At 45.3% G+C, this 20,691-nt stretch overlaps 1 protein-coding gene across 1 annotated transcript in view; it reads left to right on the forward strand.

The window, feature by feature from the left end:
* Positions 1 to 20,648, forward strand: part of LOC115608335 (hexokinase-1) — a 40,473-nt gene extending 19,825 nt beyond the window's left edge. Inside the window, exons 5-18 of the mRNA XM_030487048.1 lie at positions 1,257 to 1,352; positions 2,597 to 2,696; positions 2,788 to 2,971; positions 3,187 to 3,342; positions 5,360 to 5,593; positions 7,105 to 7,409; positions 7,995 to 8,143; positions 8,244 to 8,363; positions 9,592 to 9,687; positions 10,719 to 10,818; positions 13,231 to 13,414; positions 15,487 to 15,642; positions 16,364 to 16,597; positions 17,464 to 20,648. Coding sequence (XP_030342908.1) covers positions 1,257 to 1,352; positions 2,597 to 2,696; positions 2,788 to 2,971; positions 3,187 to 3,342; positions 5,360 to 5,593; positions 7,105 to 7,409; positions 7,995 to 8,143; positions 8,244 to 8,363; positions 9,592 to 9,687; positions 10,719 to 10,818; positions 13,231 to 13,414; positions 15,487 to 15,642; positions 16,364 to 16,597; positions 17,464 to 17,608 — 2,259 coding nt within the window. The 3' untranslated portion in view covers positions 17,609 to 20,648. The remainder of the gene's footprint in view (positions 1 to 1,256; positions 1,353 to 2,596; positions 2,697 to 2,787; positions 2,972 to 3,186; positions 3,343 to 5,359; positions 5,594 to 7,104; positions 7,410 to 7,994; positions 8,144 to 8,243; positions 8,364 to 9,591; positions 9,688 to 10,718; positions 10,819 to 13,230; positions 13,415 to 15,486; positions 15,643 to 16,363; positions 16,598 to 17,463) is intronic.
* Positions 20,649 to 20,691: the final 43 nt, after the last annotated feature.

The following is a 20,691-nucleotide window of genomic DNA, read 5'->3' on the forward strand; positions in this document are numbered from 1 at the left end:
AACCCCAAAGGCTCCTCCCTGCTGCCAAGGTCTTGCTGGTGAAGCAAAACATCCTTCCAGCACAGCGGCTGGTCATGCTGAGAGGAGCTGCTCTTTGCCAGTGTGGTTTGACCAGTTTCCTGAATGATAAAACTTACATGGAACAGGGGGCCCTCATTTAAGCTGTGCCTGCAGACTGGGCTTTGCCCATGGTTTCCCTGTGCAGCAGCATGGGGCTGGGTTTCTGAATAATGCTAATGAGGGCAGCACAGTCGCAAAACTTACACAAACTGAGTTCATGGTTTAGTGGTAGGACAAATACCTTCTGGTCTGGAAAGAGCTGCCCTGACCCTTCTGTCCCCTGTTGGGAAGGGGAATGTGCACAAGACACGTGATTGATTTTTAAGCTGAGGTACGGGCAAACATACACCTGGGCAATGGCTGCTTGTGCCTGTAGGCTTCAGCTTTTCTGGTTCTTAGCTTCTTGCACTCCTGTGATAGATGTGAATTTTGTGATGGGTGTGAAAAGCTGAGCTGATTTGAGATGTCTCTCCTGTTAACTACTGTCAATGCTCTTTTTTTCCTTTTATTATTATTTACTCATTTACTATATGCTCTGAATCAGCCAGGCGTTACCTAAAAAGAAAAAATTCAGATGTAGTCATTACCTTGGGGCATATACAGACTCTGTATGATAGTTTGCAGACAAGGAATTCAATGCCAGCATTTCCTTTTTGATCCATGCTGTAAGCCAGGGACATACATTGCTACCTTTCCAGTATTTTCATTTGCCCTAACCCGTAAGCATGATCTCACAGCGAAACAAGCCTGGACAGCTGGGACTCCAGGCAGCAAATTTGCAGCAGTCTGATCCTTACTGCAGCCAAGTCCTGGACATACAAACATCACACCCCGTCAGCCAGTCCCGTGCAGTCAGCGCTTTTGAAAGCAATCGATTTCCATGGCCCAAAAGGATTCCATGGTTTTCCAAGAAAAACTGTCAAGGAGTAACAGGGATAAGAGTGGACTGAAAATACAAAATGCAAACAAACCATTTTCTGGCAAGGGAGCAGAAAACAGTTTCCTAACTTTGAGCTTACTGTAATGGGAATCAAAGACCACTAATTGCCTCAGGTTGGGCTTGCTAGTTCATATAAGAAAAGAGACCTGAAGGTGTATTTGAAGTATAAAATCTTGTTTTTAAGGTGGAAAAAAAAAAAAATCAATTTGTGTCTTATGGTGGCATCCTGTTGAATATTGCTATCTTGTTTTATCAGGGTATTCTGATAACCTGGACGAAGCGCTTCAAAGCAAGTGGAGTGGAGGGAGCAGATGTTGTGAGGCTGCTTAACAGAGCCATCAAGAAACGTGGGGTAAATTGTACTTTATTCTTTTTTTAGCTCTCTATCACAGCAAGCTGGAGTTTCTTTGTCCTTCACGTCAGTGACCTGAGCATGTGATCTGAGTGATGGTGCAGCTCTGCTTTCTTGCATGAAGATGTGTGGTTTTGCTGTTTGCTGGGAAAATGGAGTGATGTCAGAGTCACTATGTGAAAGCTGTGACTTTCCTCATAGCACAAAACTGAGGCACTATGTTGTGGTTTGTTGCTGGCAACCTTCCACAATTTTATCACTCTCCAAAAACTGAGAAAGTGCTGTGTGTCAGCACCACAGCTTTTCAGCGATACCGGACATGTCCCATTCCTGAGAAATTGCGTCTCATGGTCTGGGTTCAGTTGTGCAACTGCCTTGCTTGGAAGCAGCAGAGGAGCAGAGTAGAAGAGAAGTTCTGAGCTGCGTTGCTCCCTGCAGTTCCTCACTGCTAATTTTATAGAGGGTGAAGGTGACCCGGTTACTGATTTAAACAAAAAGGCACTGAGTGTGAGATGGAATTAATTTGGGTTTGCATAGTGCTTGCAGCCAGGTAATAATGTTGATTATTCAGCATCTGAATGCATTGGAAACTGGGCAGTATTTGCTCTATTTGGGCAGTTGTTTACTCTTAAGCAAACCTGAGTTTTACTATCACTGAACAACTCTACTATAGTAAGTTACTATCATCAGACTTTGTATCAGGAAGAATAACACGCTGAAGAAGCTGGAAAGGAATGAGTGCATGTAATTTGGATAGCTTATTTAATTGCATTATTTGCTTATATTTTTGTATTAAAATCTTCACTTGAAGTAAAACTCCTAGATGTTTTACGTATTTCTCATAGAATTCACTTAACTTGGGAATATTTTCTAGATTGACTCCTCAATCATATTACTCCATGATGTTTAACTGCAGAGTTTCTCCCTCCCTAATGTATAACTCTTTTCTTTCCTGCCTAAGGGTGCTTATGTGCGTGCAGGTCTTTGCTCTCTAGAATTATGCTACTGCTGTTTTATTGTTTGCTTGGTGCATTAGTCTGCTCTCATTGTCGTCTTGGGTATGTGGGACAGGAAACTGGCAGATGGAGCAGATGATATTTAAAAAGATGAGCTGGGGTATTCAGACAAATTATTTGTCTCCTGTTCCTTGTGAAATTAGCTGATATAAGCAAACCACTGATAAACACAAGCACTGTTTTTCAGAGAAGCCATTTGGTCCAAGTAACATTTTGTTCCTCCCTCAGGACTACGATGCCGATATCATGGCTGTTGTGAATGACACTGTTGGGACTATGATGACCTGTGGTTTTGATGACCAGCGTTGTGAAGTTGGCTTAATCATTGGTAACACACATTGCTTCTGCAGCATGCATGTGGCTTTTCTCTCTTTGCCTGGCCTGTTTGGTTAGCACCTTCTGATGTCCTTTCCCTAAAGGCACTGGTACCAACGCCTGTTACATGGAGGAGATGAGGCACATTGACCTAGTGGAGGGGGATGAAGGCAGAATGTGCATTAACACAGAGTGGGGAGCCTTTGGAGATGATGGCTCGCTAGAAGACATCAGGACCGAGTTTGATCGAGAGATTGACCGCGGATCCCTTAATCCTGGGAAGCAGCTGTGAGTGAGAGAGTAATTTGTGAGCTTTGTTTCTTTTGTTTTCCGCTCTATGCTCCCTCTTCCACTTGTGTTATGAATTCAGCAGTTCAAGAAAGCTCAGCTTTTGTGGTAAGGCAAACAGCAGGCTGGGCCGGGCGGTGTGGTGGCACAGCTGGGCTCTGCCTCCTGGTGTTGCCAGTGGATGGGTGGGTGACTGCTGCTATCCTCTCCCACAGGTTTGAGAAGATGGTCAGTGGGCTGTACATGGGGGAGCTGGTAAGGCTCATTCTGGTGAAGATGGCCAAGGAGGGGCTGCTCTTTGAGGGGAGAATCACCCCTGAGCTTCTCACCAAAGGGAAGTTTGAGACAAAGCACGTTTCTGCCATAGAAAAGTAAGTATCTATCCCTTTTCACTTCCTGGGTTTCATACTGACTCTGAATGTTAATTTTCCAGTATGTCTTTTTACTTTGTGAGGAGATGTGCTGCACTGGGATGGCTGCCACCCTCCAGCACAGGTGCAGAGCTGGCATGTGGGGACCCCCAGCAGACAGTCTGTGCCCTCCTCCCCAAGATTTCTCCCTTTTTCTGTGTTGGAAGGAAGTGTGAAAGCCAATTGGTCTGTGCAGCTACAGGGTACGCTCTGTGCTACCTCTCACCCGCTTGCAAAAACTCAGAAGTTGTATCCTGCAGTTAAACACAGTGGGGAATTGGCTTAGTGCCTCCGAGCAAATACTTGTGCTGCTCCTTGCTGTATCCACGGGATCACTGGGCAGAAAGAAAACAAGTGTGACAAGGCAGAGCATTCAGTCTCATAGGCAGTGCTGGGTGCTACATGGCGACCTCTGAGCTATGCGCCAGTTGGTTTCTTACAGTGTCATCACCCCTTTGGTCAGTACTTACTGTTTCTCCCCCCTGCATTTTTAAAATTCACATCACTGGGACGGTTTGTACTGTAGTCATTGCGCTGGCTTCTCTTTTTGAAATGCTGCTGATTTTGGTGCACAGGTATAGAGGTACTGTTGATTACGAATGCAATGCCAAGAGAACAGTCAGTAACTTCCACAGTGTCTGCCCCCTGCCCTGTTTCACTCCTGTCCCTGCAGATGGTCTCATCTGAACAGCTTTTCATTAAATGTGTGTGTTCATTCATCTTAAGCACAGAGGTCTCCGTAATGGACCAACCAACAATATAATGTTGAACAACAATGAGAAAAATGCAGGTATTGAGAAATTCAATTAAGAGCAAAATTAGCCCTGAAATCCTGACTCACTTCCTGAAGAGCACTTCGGTTCTCAGTAGAGGGCATATCCCTGTGAAGCTTCAAATTTCTTGCTGATGCTAGCAAGATGTAACAGTCCTTAGAAAGATGTGTGGAGTGCAGTTACTAATGACAAGATATACTCCTTGTGATTTTTGTCTGGGAAATGACCGAGCAGGATGTGGATAAGTTTTGCCAGAAACTTCGCTCTCAGACTGGGTGCTAATGAGGAAAAAAGCAATGCAAGAGACAGAAATTCAGGGAGGTTGTAAAAGCCTGAAAAGAGACCCATTAGGATGAAATTACTTAGGGTTTTGTTTTTCATATGTGGCTTAATTTATTGAGACATAAAAGCAAGCAAGTGTGGGATTTAGGTGTATGCTTGGGCCTATGCTGAATTGTGGAGCTGGTGCTTCTGACTTGAGAGAGAAACTGAAGTTTAAAGCATCAGTGTGATGAAAATGGATGTAATTGTTCCAGGTCTGTAAAAGTTCTTGGAAGCTGCTAGTTTTCTTGGGGGTGCACTGAAGGAGATGTCATGTGATTGCTGCTCTGCATTGGGTCTGGTGCTGTCAGACCAACTGTAGCCTGAGCTACCACACATGCTGTGCTTGTAGGGGATGCCCCATCTTTGCAGGATGTGGCTGGTCCTGGTCCCATGCTTTATGTGTTCACTTTTGGAGTACAGGAAGCTGGCTTGGTACAAGATTTGGTCTGATCATCTGGCACAACAAAAATGTACTCTTTGTTGGAGAGAAACTTGCACGTGATTATCATTGGACAGGTTGCCAGTGACATGATATATGTCTGCCTCATGGGAAATGAACTTGAAGGAGGGCAGGCTCTTTGGGTACATGTGGGAGTAATCCTGCCCATAGGTGGCTGCTATAGTACCTGGAGTTGCATGGTTTGTAGGTGGCATGTTTGCACCAGCCTTTAATGGAAAGCCGTTTCTATCTGTGAATGAATGCATATTTAGAGCATTTTATTTCAAGCCTCAAGGAACTTTCCAGTCCAGATCTCCAAGAAATTTTCTTTATGAATGCTTTCTCAAACCCCAAGCAGGGACACTCATGGTCAGATGTGCCTCAGTCCTGCATCTTATAGCTCTCCCACTAAGGAGTACCCTTTATTCCTTTCTCTTTGTAGAAGCAAAGAGGGTTTGAACAAAGCCAAAGAAATTTTAACCCGCCTGGGAGTGGAGCCATCCCATGAGGACTGCATTGCCGTCCAGCACGTCTGCACCATCGTGTCCTTCCGCTCGGCCAACCTGGTAGCCTCTACACTGGGTGCCATCCTCAACCAGCTGCGGGATAATAAAGGGGTTGGCCGCCTCCGGACCACCGTGGGGGTTGATGGCTCCCTCTACAAGATGCATCCACAGTGAGTCCCTCTGCTCCTGCCATTAACACTCTTCACCTGCCACAGTCTCTGACTTGCAAAGGGTTGGGCATGTAACCCCAAGATGTCACCCAGGCATGCGGTTTGGGTATGAGATGAGGAACCCAAAACGTGGGTGTGGGGGTTTGGTCTGAGGTGGGAGCTTAGTGATAAAGAGAGAAGTCTTTAAGTGAAGAAGTAGGGTGACATCTTAAAAAAAACCCAACAAAACCACAAAAACCAGAACCAAAACTCTTGAGTAACTGGGTACTGTAATATTAATGGAAACTATGGTGGTTTGAGTACATATCTTAAGGGATTTCAAAAGACCTCTCGGTAGGAGACTTTTTTTGTACAAAATATTACTTTGTGCTTTGAGGAGACCTGCATTAATGCACTTTGATCTCCTTTTTCAATTTAAACTCAGTTGTTTGGTAGTTTTTTTCCATATTTTTTTTTTCAGTCTTCTCTGGAGATACTTGGAAACCAGGGGGAAAAACATGGTGCTTGCATTTCCCTGGCTTTTTAAAAACTGGTTTTGACTTCGTTTTCCCCATCTTGAAAGTTACATTTTTAATCAAACATTTGTTCAGATTTATGTAGAAATCAGAAAGGAAGTTGAGCTCTTCTGCTGTGGGTGTACCTGGTCCTCATAACAGGGTTTGGTGTGTTAGTGTCATAACCCCAGTGCCCAAGCCCTGATGCTGTGGATGTTTGAGAACGTCTGCACCTGCATAAGAATTTCCAAGTTCAGAATAAAGAAATGAAAGAAATATTCAGGTGCAGGTGGGGTTTATGCACACATAGTAAATGGTTTCTATTTAGTAAATAAGAACTGGTGAGAACAAGTCAGTTTCCAGCCTTGGCTGGAGGATTTAGCTGTGGGTAAGCAGGAGCACAGCATCCAGGACATACCTTGGCACTGGAGCTAGCTATGTGGGCTGAGCGTCATTTATGAGGAAACTTTTGAAAGGAGAAATACGTTTAACATTTACTTTCTCATCTTTTTGTTGGGGGGGGGGAATCCTTAAAGAAAAATATAAAATTTTGGCAAACAAAAATATTTCCAATAATGCTATTTTGGCTAGCTTTTCCAGATGGTAGGTCAGGGGTGTGTTAAGATAACATACATGGCAATTTTTGTTCCTGAACTCTTTCCCCACACCATCAAAACCAGTAGGTTTAGACAGCTTTATAACCCCAGGAGAGGGGATTGGAGCAGCACTGGGGCCACGGGGTTTCTCCCATCTAGGGTCAGGTTCAGGAGATGAGACTCTGATGCTCCCCCTTGCTTTTTGCTGGCTTTTCTAAGAAAAGAAATGAAATATTCATGAGAAAAGAGGCTATAGGGAAGAACTGCTTCCCTGGCAGTTTTCTTACTTGAGAGGTTGTAGCTAGTTTGGGCATGATGAGGCTTCTTGCTCCCTTTGCGGATGGTCTGTGTCACAGAAGAAATTTTGGGGTCTGCTGGGGAGGCAACACAGACAGAGGTTCACAGCCTCCTCTCTCCACAGGTATGCCCGGCGCTTGCACAAAACCACCCGGCGCTTGGTGCCTGACTCAGAGGTGCGGTTCCTGCTGTCTGAGAGCGGCAGTGGGAAGGGAGCAGCGATGGTGACGGCAGTGGCATACCGGCTGTCGGAACAGCACCGGCTCATCGACGAGACACTGGCCGAGTTTAAGCTCACCCATGAGCAGCTGCTGCAGGTAAAGAAGAGGATGAGGGCGGAGATGGAAGCGGGTCTGAAGAAGAAGACTCATGAGACTGCCAAAGTGAAAATGCTGCCCACCTTCGTCCGCAGCACGCCGGATGGGACAGGTAGAGGCATGCCCTTGCTGGAGTGAGGGCACCGGCTCAGCTGTGAGGTGTGACCAGAATGGGCTCTCAGCAGAGGGGTTTGGGTTTGGTGGAGGGTGAACAGATCTGATGCAATGAAAGAGGAGCCTTTTGAGCTGTGCAAAGGAGGAAATCTCAGTCATGGGCAGGGCAGCCTGCACTGCCCTTGTGCTGGTTGCTGGCAGCCTGGCCCCATGTCCTTACCCAGGGTCCAAGCTAGCCATGTTCAGGGGAGAGAAAACCATAGCTGAGCTCATAACCCAAACCCTGTTTGCACCACCTGGGCAGTTCTTTGCATTTCAGGGTGGGTGGCCAAATTTCTGCTTTTTCTCAGGGAACAGTTTTGTCGGTCCCTTTCCCTGTTGGTTTAATACAAAATGAAACCAAAACACACACACACAAAAAAAGGGCTGGAATAATCGGAGCAGGATCTAAATCCTCCTTTGATGAAGATCTCCCCAGCTGAGTTTCTAAGAGATTTTTTTTTTAGTAAAATGCCTTCTGGAGAAAGCACTTTTTTAGATTTTTCTTATGGTTCTTTAAATATACACACATGTTCTTTTACAGAGAATGGAGACTTTCTGGCACTTGACCTTGGAGGGACAAACTTTAGAGTTTTGCTGGTGAAAATCCGCAGTGGTAAAAGAAGAACAGTTGAGATGCACAACAAAATCTATGCCATTCCTATAGAGGTGATGCAGGGAACAGGAGAAGAGGTGAGTATTTGTGTGTTTCTTTTGCACCACTGCTGCTTTTTAAATTTTTTAAGAGTATGTAACATGAACAACTTCAAATATATGACTTTTCTCTTTAAAGCTGTTTGATCACATTGTTACCTGCATTTCTGACTTCCTGGATTATATGGGAATAAAAGGTGCACGTCTTCCTCTTGGCTTCACGTTTTCCTTCCCTTGCAAGCAGACCAGTCTGGATGCTGTAAGTTCCTTCTTAGTATATTTTGAATCTGCTTTTGTTCTTATGCTAGGCCTGACTTGTCTGCCTTCATATCATCTACGTGACACTTAGAGGGAGGTTGTGTGAGGGGAGGGTTCATGCTCTGACCCTGACCAGTACAGCTGCTCCTAAAATAGTTCCTTCAAAGGTAGTAATGCAAATGCTCCTTGCCCATGGCTGTAACAAATAAGAGCATTTAAATTTTTCATGTGATATCCATTTTTTAAGGTATCATTTTTTTTTCTAATCATGTAAACTTGCTGGACTGTGATACTTCCCTGGTTTTGCAAGCAGTAAGCCAAAGTCCATCCCTGCTGCTAGTGCCTGTTCCCCAGCTGATCTTGTCTCACTATATGGACTAGATGGACCAGGGCTTGCTTGACTATGTCACCCCAGGGGTGACAGTGTAGCCTGCAGCGTGTCCCGGTCAAGTGTACCCTTTTTCTTTTCACTTTCGTGTTTAACTTCTTCACTGCCACATACTTCCACCAACTCCACCTCTGCAGCTGTAAATAGTTTCCTGTCTGCTTAGTGCTTTTTTTGAAGAAAGACATATTTTCTGTCACACTTTTTTTCAGTTTGTTACATTGCTCTGGAAATTTAGAGACCAAGCATGATTAGTAGTTTTAGATGCAAATTCCGCATATAGTAAGAGATATTCCTTTTCATAGAGATTTTTCTGTATAACCTAATACTAAAGCATTTGAAATGTCAAGTGTGCAGAGCAACATTTTAGTTTTAGTGAAAATAAGATGACTATTCACATATAAGGAAGGAGGAAATAGGCAGTGATGTTTGGAGCAGCATTCAAATTTCCAGCTCTAAAATGCTGTCACCTTGCTGATAGGAGGCTGGGTCAAGCCAGGGAGACTTTGGAGTGTGATGGAGAGAGAAGACAAGTTGTTCAACAAAACATACCACCTATGTTGGTGAATCCCAGGGAACCTCCTATGAGCTGAGAGTCCATGTACCATATGGCCACAAATATTCATGGCCATTGGCTGGGATGTGGGGTCAGAAGTGTGTGATATCCTGCGGTCACCTGTGTGAGGCGTTGTGATTTTGTGCTTTTATGGTCTGGTGAGGCGAGCAAATGCAGGGAAGTTATCAAATAGAAATGCTCAGTCATCATCCCTTAGAGGATTGTAGGATTTCGGGGGCAATTTGTAGTGCACCAGAAAACTTGATAACCTATTTTGTTTGTTTTTAGGGTATCCTTCTCAACTGGACAAAAGGTTTCAAAGCTACAGATTGTGAGGGAGAGGATGTGGTGTATTTGCTTAGAGAAGGAATTAAAAGGAGAGAGGTAATTTTTCTTCTGATTTTGTTTTCTTTTTCATCCCCTACTTCTCCCTCCCCTCCAGACTTTGACAGACCTCATGGGTCAGGCTGGCTCCCTCTCGCAGGGTTTCTGTGCTTTGAGGACATGGGCTGTGCCTCCTGTCCACAACAGAAGGTGTTTGCCTTGCAGCAGGTCCAGGTACAGCAGCCCCCAATGCCATGTGGATGTGCTAGCTCTGGTGCTGGCATGTAGCCTGACTGACATAGGACAGTCTAGAGAGTGCACCGTGGAAATGGGAGAGTTCAGCCACCAAACTGAAATTGCTACTCAAAATGAGCTACACTGGGGATTTTGTTTTATTGCTTGGTTTTCAGTTTTTTGTTTTTGTTTGGGGGGGGTGTTGGGTTTTTTTCCCCAGGGATTCTAACTTTCTAAATTTGGCAGAACTTTCCAGACTTCTTTCAAACCCTATGGTAATTTTCACTGCATTAGAGCGCAGAGAAAAGAGGAGTTTTCAGTATAGTGATTGTAGGAATGCACATCGGTGCACGCTAAATGACAGTTTCCCCCCCTCCCAAACCTTGATCTTGAAAAAGCCTCAAGCAGCTTAGCTGAAACTTCCTAGGAAGGGAAGAAAAATAGCCTGAGGAGACCATTAATTTTGCAGTTTTTATCAGAAAGAGAAAAAGAGGTTTTAAAACCTTTACTACTGGATTTGCTACTGCACTGCTATAATACAGAATGGCAATAGCCCTCTACCATGTGTCTATATACAAGATCTGTACTTAAATATACTTAAACTAAAGAGAACATATATACAGGAATATACTTTCTTCTGAAGACATAATCTATCATAAGTAGAGTGTGCAAGGACCCTTAGCTACCCGCCGGAAGATTAAATTCCCATTTTTGCATGTGTAAAATCAGGCTGGTACTTGCAGTTGTTTGTTTCCAGTGTGTTTTCATGGCCTCTTCTCTGGTGTGCTCATTTTGTGTCCCTTTTGGTGTGAGGAGTTGCTCTAAAGTTCTCACTGTTGTATTTCTCTCTTCCAAAGGAGTTTGACTTGGATGTGGTGGCTGTGGTTAATGATACAGTGGGCACAATGATGACTTGTGCTTATGAAGACCCAAATTGTGAAATTGGACTCATTGTGGGTACGTGTTAGAGCTGCTTTTTATTTGGCACTTTCTTATGAAACGGCACATCAACTCATCTGTCTGTATTCTCATGGACAAATCCCTGTAATTAACTGAAAATATAGCTAGGGTGTCCAGGAGTGAAAGATTTTGAGATTAACAGCTATCCCTTCAGAAGTAAGCTGCAGGAAGGAGTTAAGAATGAAATTCAACAGCCAGCTTAGTTCTGTCCATGATCAGTTGAGATATAAGCACAGGCTGTAATGCTGAAAAAATCCTGCCTGTTTGACCTGGGAAAACCACTGTGCCGCTTGTGAAGTGAGCAAACGTGGACTCAGCCTCACCAGCTCCTTGAGTTAGTTTAGCCTGTCAGAGTTTCCCTGCCGGGGTGCTCAGGGAGCCCACAGCTTCCCTTGGGCATGTGGTCTCTCAGAATAAACTTGTAAAGCACAGCCACAGTACCTGAGTGGCTTGTGATGGAAAGCTCTGATAGACAAAGAGCAGCAACTGACAGCCCCCTTCCCAGCAGTGAGACAAATGAAATAATTCCACAGGTGGCTGCCTTTGCAAATGCCACATTTGGGGTGCCTGAGGCATGGGGCAGTGTGTATTACAAAAGCTCTCCAGAGAAGTGGGTTTTCAGTGCGAGAGAAGGGGATGAGGCACCTGCAAGTTTTAAGAATGCTTTCAGTTGTGAGGTGGCTTGTAGGAAAATAAAATGCCACCAATTTCTCTGCCAGACAGTTGGAAAATGTCCAGGGTGAATCAGCACAGTGCAGTGTGGGTAGGAAGTCGTGTCTGCGCAGCGTGTTTTCACGGGACAGAGTTCCCTGCAGGAAGGACAGCATGTCCTTGGGGAGCTCAGAGCATCCTCTGAGGACCGTCTGCTGCAGCCCTGCCAGATATACTTTCCAGCCAGCATATCTGTGTGCAAAGCAGGGCTCTGGAGGTGGCCTGGCTACATCTGGGATAATGAGAGTGAAATCCCCAGGGCTCTGACAGCTCCCTCTGCCCTGCCTGAATTGCCTTAGCTAGACTGATGGTGCCTGCTGAGGAGCTGCATGAGCCGGCAGTTGTCCTGCTGTCCCCAGTGCCATGAGCCAGCAGTTGTCCTGTTGTCCCCAGTGCAGGAAGGTGCGTGAACTTTCCTGCTGTTGCTTGGCAGGGAAAAATATTCTTGCAAGGGCGAGTTCACATCATGCCGGTGCCCTGTCTCTGCCCAGTGTTACCTCTCCTGCCCAGGAGAGCCAATGCTTTTGGTCTCCACTGCTGAGTACTTTGGAAACTGCCACTGATGAGTCCAGGTCTCTGCTTTTTATCTGCTGGCAACAGGAGATCATCTAGAAGCCTATCAGTCTAACAGCCTGTGTTTAATAGATATCCACATATTCAGGCAGCCCTTACCTCATTCTGGACAATGAGACTTGGTGTTGAGAGGTCGGCCAGTGCCGATGGTCTACAATTGGGCTTGGTCCTGCAAACCTGGGTCTAGGTCTGCAAGCCCAGACTTCCTCCCCTCCCTGCCAACCCCTGTGCTGTGGCTCAGCTTTCCTGCAGCAGGGGAGTACTGTGGGAGGATCTAGTTATGCTCAGACTTTGATATAGTACCCTAGAAAAATTGCAAAGGAAACCAGACTTGCTTATATAATTGGTGCAGAATGTGTGATGCAGGGTTACATGAGAGTTTGGTAGGCAACTTGAAGAAAACTTTTGCTCCAGATAGCAGCAAAAGCTGCCTCTCTTTGTTAATAAAGCTTTGCTCTGTAAGGCCTCCGGGCACGTGGACCGCTTTGTAATCGCCCCACTCCTTAGGATCCCCTTTAAGCAGAATCAGATATGGCATCATTTCAACATGGAAGTAATCTTCCTGCTGGAGAAACTCTTTAAGCAATTTGATTAAACAAAAAAAACCCAAACCCAACCCCAAGCAAAAACTGAAATTATGCTGCAGTTAGCTGGTAAAACCCCTGGGGTTTTCTTTTGGCTCCTGCCTCAGAACTTGCTGAGGTTTTCAGTTCGGCAAATTTTCCCCTGAATTTTGTGGGTCTTTGGGTTTTGTGGAAGGTGGCTTCTAACTAGAAAATCCAGCTGGTTGCTGGCTACGGTTTTGGGTTCAGTAGTGCATGAAGGTTGACGTGCCAAAAAAGGCAGCACTGCTGCTCCTCCCTGTAGCGTGGGACCCTCAGTCCAGCTGGCCTGGGTGAGGCTCTCTGAGCCATCCTGAGCAGTGCACCACAGCAGTAATATTCTCCTTCAATTTAGGATTATTGAAGAGTGGGATTTTTTGGTGATGTTTCAAATGATAATTTGACTTCATCATTCAGAAAAGGCACATTCAACATCCCCCAGAAGGTCTGTCAGGGCTGTCGTGCTTGTCCTAGTGTTGTCTTGTTCCAAGCAAAGAGTGATTTCAGTATTTCCTTCTTTCAGGAACTGGCAGCAATGCCTGTTACATGGAAGAGATGAGAAACATAGAGATGGTGGATGGTGAGCAAGGACGGATGTGCGTGAACACAGAGTGGGGAGCGTTTGGGGATAATGGATGCCTGGACGATATCAGGACAATATATGACAAAGCAGTTGATGACTATTCACTAAATGCTGGAAAGCAAAGGTACCATGGGATAAATGGTGTGTTAAGTATAAGCCAGGCTGCCTGAAATGCTTTTAAGAGAGAGTTGGGTTTTTCCTAGTCAGAGAAGGGAGAGGTTAAGGGTGGAAAATGACTGCAGCCCTGCTATCCTGTGGGATCTCCCTCTTCTGTGCTTTTATGGAGCTTATTTGCTGCCATGGGACTTCAGCAGGGGTTTTGGTGAGAACTTTAAGAGTCTTGAAATTACTAAGAGACCCTTTTTCTCATCCTGTGTTGTACTGAAGGCTTTAAGAGATGGCTTGTCATTCTTTTGTTCTTGGTCTCAGTTTAATCTCTTTTAGCTGAACTCTTTGTAGAGGGCTCTGCCTTTAGAAATCCTCAGCTTAGACCAGCCAGCATGGTTGGAGCTTGGAGCTGCTCACTGTAAAGCATTCAGGAGCTTTCTAGCAGTTGTAGCCAGCTCTTATTTCAGGCAATTTTCTGGATGTCATGTTAGGGGACCTGCCTTTATTATTGGCCCTGGAGTTTGGTCTCTTTCTGGGGGTCAGGCTTTTGTTCGGGCAAGTTCTTCCCTGTCCCCTTCAAGAAAGGGCTGACAGGGAGGTGTACCCAGCACTGATAAAACTGGGTTGAGACTGCTGCGTGCCCAGACTACCGTTCTTCATAATTTCTCTGCAGCAATGCTTTGATGCCAGGAGCTTTTAAAAAGATTTTGTGACTAGAGTAAATCTGCCTGAAAACCTGGGGGAAGCAGACAACCTGGCATGTCCCTTGGGAAGCTCTTTAGAAGTTAGGGCTCCAGCTGACGCTGAGCAAGCCTGACGCAGCAGCAGAGTTGGCATAGAGTAAGAAGCCAAAGGCAATAGCGGAGACTGCCGGGGGGATTAATTTATTCCAGAGAGAGTTAGGCACTCAACAGGGAGGACACTTGCTGGGTACAAGCCTGAGAGAGCTCATAATATTAAATGGATTGTGTGGCCTGCTTCCAGTGGGGTGGTATGCTGGGCTCCGCTTAATTCAGGGCAGAAACCCTGAAGCTTTAGAGCTTCAGGAGGTGAAATAAAGGATGCTTTAATGAATGCACTTTTCAAGAAGTGGAAGAGTGTTCAGTGCTCATTGGTAATGGCACAGCTAACAGACCCCCAAATGTTCCCTTCCAACCAAAATGATGCTGGAGGGGAAGGAGTGGAAAGCAGACTCCTGCCTTCCTCAGCACAGGGCTGCCCTGTACCTGTGCAAAGCATCACTGCCTCGTCATGTGCTCGGAAGAGGTCTGCAGATGGAAGATACTTTCCCTCTCTATCCTGGGGGTAGGCCTGCAGTGGGAAGCTTGTGTCCTGTGTGCAAAGTAGGAGGGCAAGAGGGGTTCAAGACAGGTTAGTTCCTTCCTGTGGTTTTTGGACTACTGGTTCCCTACTGGAAACAGGTGCTGGAATGAACTGAAAAGCTTAAACCAACCCTGGACACCCAGCTTGCTAGTTTACAGGGCAGTGATCCTCTGAACATGCTGGACATACCTTTTCACATCTTTTATCTTTCACGGGGTTTTGCAGCACAGGATTCCCATAAAAATGCTGCACTTGCAGTGAAGGTACATTGTGATTTTCCTGTAATTTTGCTGCACAAAGCCACTGAGCTTTTTCCGTTGAAGATCTCAGCCATGCTTCAAGAGGGCTCCCAAATGTGCAGTGGAGATATGTTTTCCCTGGGGTCTACTCAGGGCTGTCACTGAAGGACTCATGGCAAATTTGGCTTTCATCTGGGCATGGTTCTGCTCTCTGGCGACAGGTTTTCATGTCTGCCATCTGGTAGAAATACCAGCCGTCATTTACACCAGCCTGGCTGGGGGAACATGGTAGTGAGGAACAGATGAAATGTTTGTAGATGGGCTCAGAAGGCTTCCCCCTGAGTCTTCATACTTTTTCTTGCCCAATTTTTCTAGTAAATGGCCATTTTTTGTTGGGACATGAAATACACACCCTGTACACAAGCATGTACGTGGGCAGGATGCCTGGTTGATAACACAGCTGCGAGGCTGCCTTTGCAAATGTGAGCAGCGTCCCTCTGAGCTGTGCTGCTGTCTTTCGTTGCAGGTATGAGAAAATGATCAGTGGGATGTACCTGGGGGAAATAGTCCGCAATATTTTGATTGACTTCACCAAACGGGGGTTCCTGTTCCGAGGCCAGATTTCAGAGACACTGAAGACCAGACATATCTTTGAAACCAAGTTCCTTTCTCAGATTGAGAGGTAAGAACACTCCACTGGAGGCTGTTTTAGGGTGAAATAATACCATGTGGTCATGTGTCTTGTGGTGACAGTGCTGGAGGGGAGGGACAGCTGGAGAGTATTGCTTGGTTCTCCAGAGATAATTTTGGTTTCAGTAAGAGGCTGCACATTTATAGAAGGACTCTACAACATCAGTTGAATTTCTAGTGATGCTTAGTCCTAAATCAGTGGAAGGGCTGTCAAGGGTTCCCTTACTGTATCATTTTATTTGCTTGCTTGGAAATCAAGCTATTTTCCTGTGCCTCTTGTGTGTGTCTAGCTGTAACTGTAGAACTGAATGAACGGTAGCTGAAGAGTATTTCTTTACCGGATATTTTTGTGTCTTTATTGATTGGACTCTGTATTTTAAAGCAATCTCAAAGCCTGTTGAGTCTTTGAGGGGGGGGAAAACCCTGAGTCAGTCATGAAAAGTATTTTCCTCAAATGCCCTTTGGTAAGAAAAGAGAAGGGGAGGCATTGCAGAGCTGGACTTGGAGCCTCCCTTGCTGCCTGCACCCCTCTCCTACAGTGCAGCATGCTGCTGGTGTGAATAAATTTGCATTCCCTGAGGTCTCTTGCACTGGCAGGAAAGGCTGCTGCCTGGTGTGGATGCATGGATGCAGCCATCAATATGGTGGATTTGTGGCAGTGGCTTGACTGAGGGAAATCTTTAATTTAATACTGTGCTTTTCTGCACCTGCAGTGACAGGTTAGCCTTGCTGCAGGTGCGAGCCATCCTCCAGCAGCTGGGGCTCAACAGCACCTGCGACGACAGTATCATTGTGAAGACCGTGTGTGGAGCAGTGTCGAGGCGAGCAGCTCAGTTGTGTGGTGCTGGAATGGCTGCGATGGTAGATAAAATTAGGGAGAACAGAGGATTAGAGCACCTGGAGATAACGGTTGGTGTGGATGGGACTCTGTACAAACTACACCCACAGTGAGTATTCACCTTCTCTGCATGTGTTTGCTTGTGATCTGTAGCTTGTTGCTTGTATATCCTTTCTCTTGATGCACCAAGCTGGTCTCTCTTATTTGCTAGGATAAGAGCCAGTTGAAACGCCTTAATCAGGGATGGTCAGGGCTTTCTAAAGGGCAACAAGAGGGACAAGAAGTAATTGGAAAGGATCCTTGGGGCAGTGACAAACTGAAGGGGACACACCTTGCTGAACATGTTGGAAGCTGCACAGCAAGGGAAGGATCTCTTTGCTATGCAAAGGCAATGACAGAGCAGTGCTGAAATGCCTGGTGCTTCTTTGGAGGATGTTTCTGTTCAGTGTGCATAGGAGATGGGCTTCTGTAAAGCAATGGCAGGAAAGGGCAGGAGTCTAAGAGCTGGCAGCAGGAGGAGGAGAGGACTAGTACCCATCTCTTGTGTGCGTGGAGAGTGATGGGTAGGAAGGAGATGACTCTGCGTGGTATCTTCTCTCCCCTTTGCTGTGATACTAGCAATTTTGGTTGACCCCATGAAGACAGAGAGGCAGGGGTGGGATGCAAGTGCATTTTTCCTTTAGCGCCCACTGCTCCCACTCTTCAAATCCACCCTCGTGTCTGTCCCATTAAACTGTCTTTAACTCAACCCACGAGTTTTTGCACTTTTACTCTTCCAATGCTCTCCCCCATCCCACTGTGGGGAGGAAATGAGCGAGTGGCTGTGTGCTGCTTAGTTGCTGGCTGGGGTTAAACCATGACAGTCCTAATTCTTTCCCCAGTGAAGGGAGGGACACTGTAAAGGCCTGTGGCAGTGCTATGCTCTGTAGGTGCTGTGGGACCTCCCTCACCTACTGCCATTGTTTCTTTTTACAGCTTTTCAAGGATCATGCACCAGACAGTCAAAGACCTGGCACCCAACTGCGACGTGACCTTCCTGCTGTCAGAGGATGGCAGTGGGAAAGGGGCAGCACTCATCACAGCAGTGGGATGCAGGCTTCGCGATGCCGAGCAGAACTGAACTCTACAATCATGGCCCCGATTCTGTCTTGTGAGCACTTTCTCATAAAGCAGCGACTGCATAGTCAGAACTGGTAAAACCCCAGAACTCACTGCTTTATCGGGGAAAAAGAAAATACAGCTAATGACATAAAAAATAGGATACAAGATAGAATGTGTGCTGTTAATAATATTTCCTGTTTCTGGACCCCAATCTGCATGTTTCTTATTCACCTTGTTGGTACCTTCCCCATCTGTAGGTCATGGAAAAATCAGTCTATAATTTCTGCAGCTGTCAAAAATCAGTTGTTGTCTAAGACGAAATCGCCCCCAAGTGATATGCGTTGAGAGCTACCGTTGCATTGTACCGAATGTGTTCTTTGCAGCATCCCTGATAAGCGCACCACCAGACCTGGGTGTTGATGCTTTTAGTGAAGGGGAAGCAACAGTTCCCTCCTGCATATCTACCTGCTGTTGTTTCGTCTAAAGTAATTGTGAAAACATTATGGTGTGTCAGCACTGTGCACGCACGTATCTATAGTGGGACTTGACAGTGCGACTTACTTGCTTCCTTGATGCCTGTTTTGTCATGGTAAAAGTAAACGCCCTTGTCTCACAGATCTGGTTCCACTGGTATTTCCCATTGCTTCTGTGAATAGTGTTGTGTTACTGGGTGAAATCTGTCACTTTTCAGCAAGAAATCCCTAGAGTAAAAACAAAGTGGTTGGTGATTGGGGTAATCCAAATCTCCAGACCTGGGAAATTGGTAGATTTATAGTCCCTATAAGGGTTGTGCTGTATTCTTCTGTTTAAGAGTTCTTATAAAAAATATTTTCTATCTCTTCTTGTCAGTCTAGATCAGGGCACCACAGTTGCCCTTCTACTGAATCTGCAGCTAGACAGTGTCACTCGGATGTGTATACTTCCGTCTCTCGCCTTAAATGGGTATTTGCTTCCACACAAAGCTTTAATCTTTAATACTGTTAAGCAGCCACTCAAAACACAAACATGCAGCCAGAGTTAGTGATCAGAAAGGAATATGAAGGCTTGATTTTGATCTTTCCTTTGAGGACCCGGGTGTGCAAACTAAACAAACCAGAAAGCCAAAATCAGACCCAGCTTATTCCAAGGATTAAAGCAACAACAAAGATCATATACACTTGGTGTATCCTGTCCTCTGTCAAGTCAATGCCATTATTATATTTGCATACCAGTCACATTACTTAAATTGAGACACAGTTAGGAAGGCAAATGTTGAACAACATTTGCAAGTCACACCACTTTCTGCAACGAGGGAGACCACACAGTAGTCCTTAATTCCTGCTCTTCTACCAAAAATGAATTTGAGATGTCTGCATGGTTTTCCCTGCTGCCTTTTCCTGCAGAAAGTAGATGGAAATTTGCAGGCTACTCCTTTTTGTCCTCGTTCCACTCCCCTAAGATTTGGATTGCCCTACCTATCAATATCATTTCAATATGCATTATGGTGCACTGTGAGTGAATGTTGTAAAGTAACACGTAAGTCACAAACAGTCATTGCAGCTTTAAGTGTGTGTCTACCTGAAAAATTGCATGCCTAAGTGGTTTTGCAAAGGTAGAGAGTCTTTTTACTTTGCACACTAGTAGCTCTGGTACTAGTGTTAAGTGATACTTGTGAAAATATTAAACTTTTTTGATGTGCGTTAACTGGTGTTTAGTGGTTCTTTCTGGAAGAGGTGCTGTTGGCTGTTGGCTTAGTGCTTTGGGAAGAGCTATTGTGTAGAGAGAGCTGCAGCCTAATCCCGGTGGTGCCTGTGTTTTGTGTGTGTGTTTTTATTCCTGGGCATTCGGGGTCAGGTTCAAACAGGGTGGATTTCACCCAGGTCCCCGTGCCTCGTGTTTCCTAATGTAGTTCAGCAGAGGCACAGAGCTGACAATGCCCAAGTCTTAGGAGCATGTAGTTTGTCTGGCTGCGTCTCATGCAGGAGGATCTGCAGTGCAGGAAAACTTCAGTGCACTGCACCAAAATCAATGTGATTATATTAGGCAGATACACAGTGATGGATACGTTATAGTTGCTGTGTCCTCAAAGGAGTCCAATGCATGTCAGAGTCTGTATGCTCCCTGTGTGCATAGGCTTAATGTTTGCACAATCACAATGTTAGGTTCTCCTACACCGCTGTTTTGCACATCCTGTGTTGGAGTTGCATATGAAAGCCCCTTTTGCACACATTAAAGCTGTGCTTCTCCAATAACCCATTTTATGTTACAGCTTGAATAGTCTCTGACACCCTTCATGTGCAGCTATGACCTCAAATAGGAGACAGAAGAAGGTGAGAGACTTTTTGGGCACAGGGAGCATGTTGCATTTTAATTGCTTGAAGATTTGCAAATCTTATGCCTGCCATCAGCAGTGCTATAGGGGTAGTGTGAGCTGTCCCTGGGGACCTGGGTTTGGAGCTCTTCAGCATCTGAGGGCTAGGGTCAGTGCAGGATAGAGGATGAATGAGAAGTGGAAGTTAAACTTGGTCTCGGGATGACTGTGAATTTTGAAGATGCTGGCATAGGTCGTTTTCTTTATTGGATCCAGCCCATAACAAATAGGGTGTGAGTTTGTGTTCCTAACAGCACAATTTTTCCTACTGTGGACCATAGGTGATGTACTTGATAAGACATGACAGTTCTTTTCCAAAGGGAGATCTGTTGGGATTTCAATTTTCAGACTACTTCTTACCCCTAAGAAGCTGTTCCAAGTGAATCACAAGCTATAACTGTCCAAAGAAATGTCTCCGTTGTTACCCAAGAAATGACTGAGATGTCTTACTTAAAGCTTTTAAGCTTGGTGAATAAAATCATAGTCCTCTTAATTGTTAACATATAATTACTGCAATACAAACAGAATCTTATATTTCCTGGGGAAAAGACCATTTGCATACCACTGTTGTAATGTTATCCACTCCTTACTCGTCTGGGGGTTCTCTCAGAAGCCTTTTGAATGGGTTTTAAAACAAGCAGACTTTGTTTTGTTTTGTTTTCTTAAGAAAATAGCAGAAGGCAAAATAAAGTGTTTCTGAACTTCTGAACCCTGTTTTGTGCTTTTTGTTTGTTCTTTTGCCATAAAAATCA

Source organism: Strigops habroptila, chromosome 5 (genome assembly GCF_004027225.2).
Source record: "Strigops habroptila isolate Jane chromosome 5, bStrHab1.2.pri, whole genome shotgun sequence".
Classification (NCBI taxonomy): Eukaryota; Metazoa; Chordata; class Aves; order Psittaciformes; family Psittacidae; genus Strigops; species Strigops habroptila.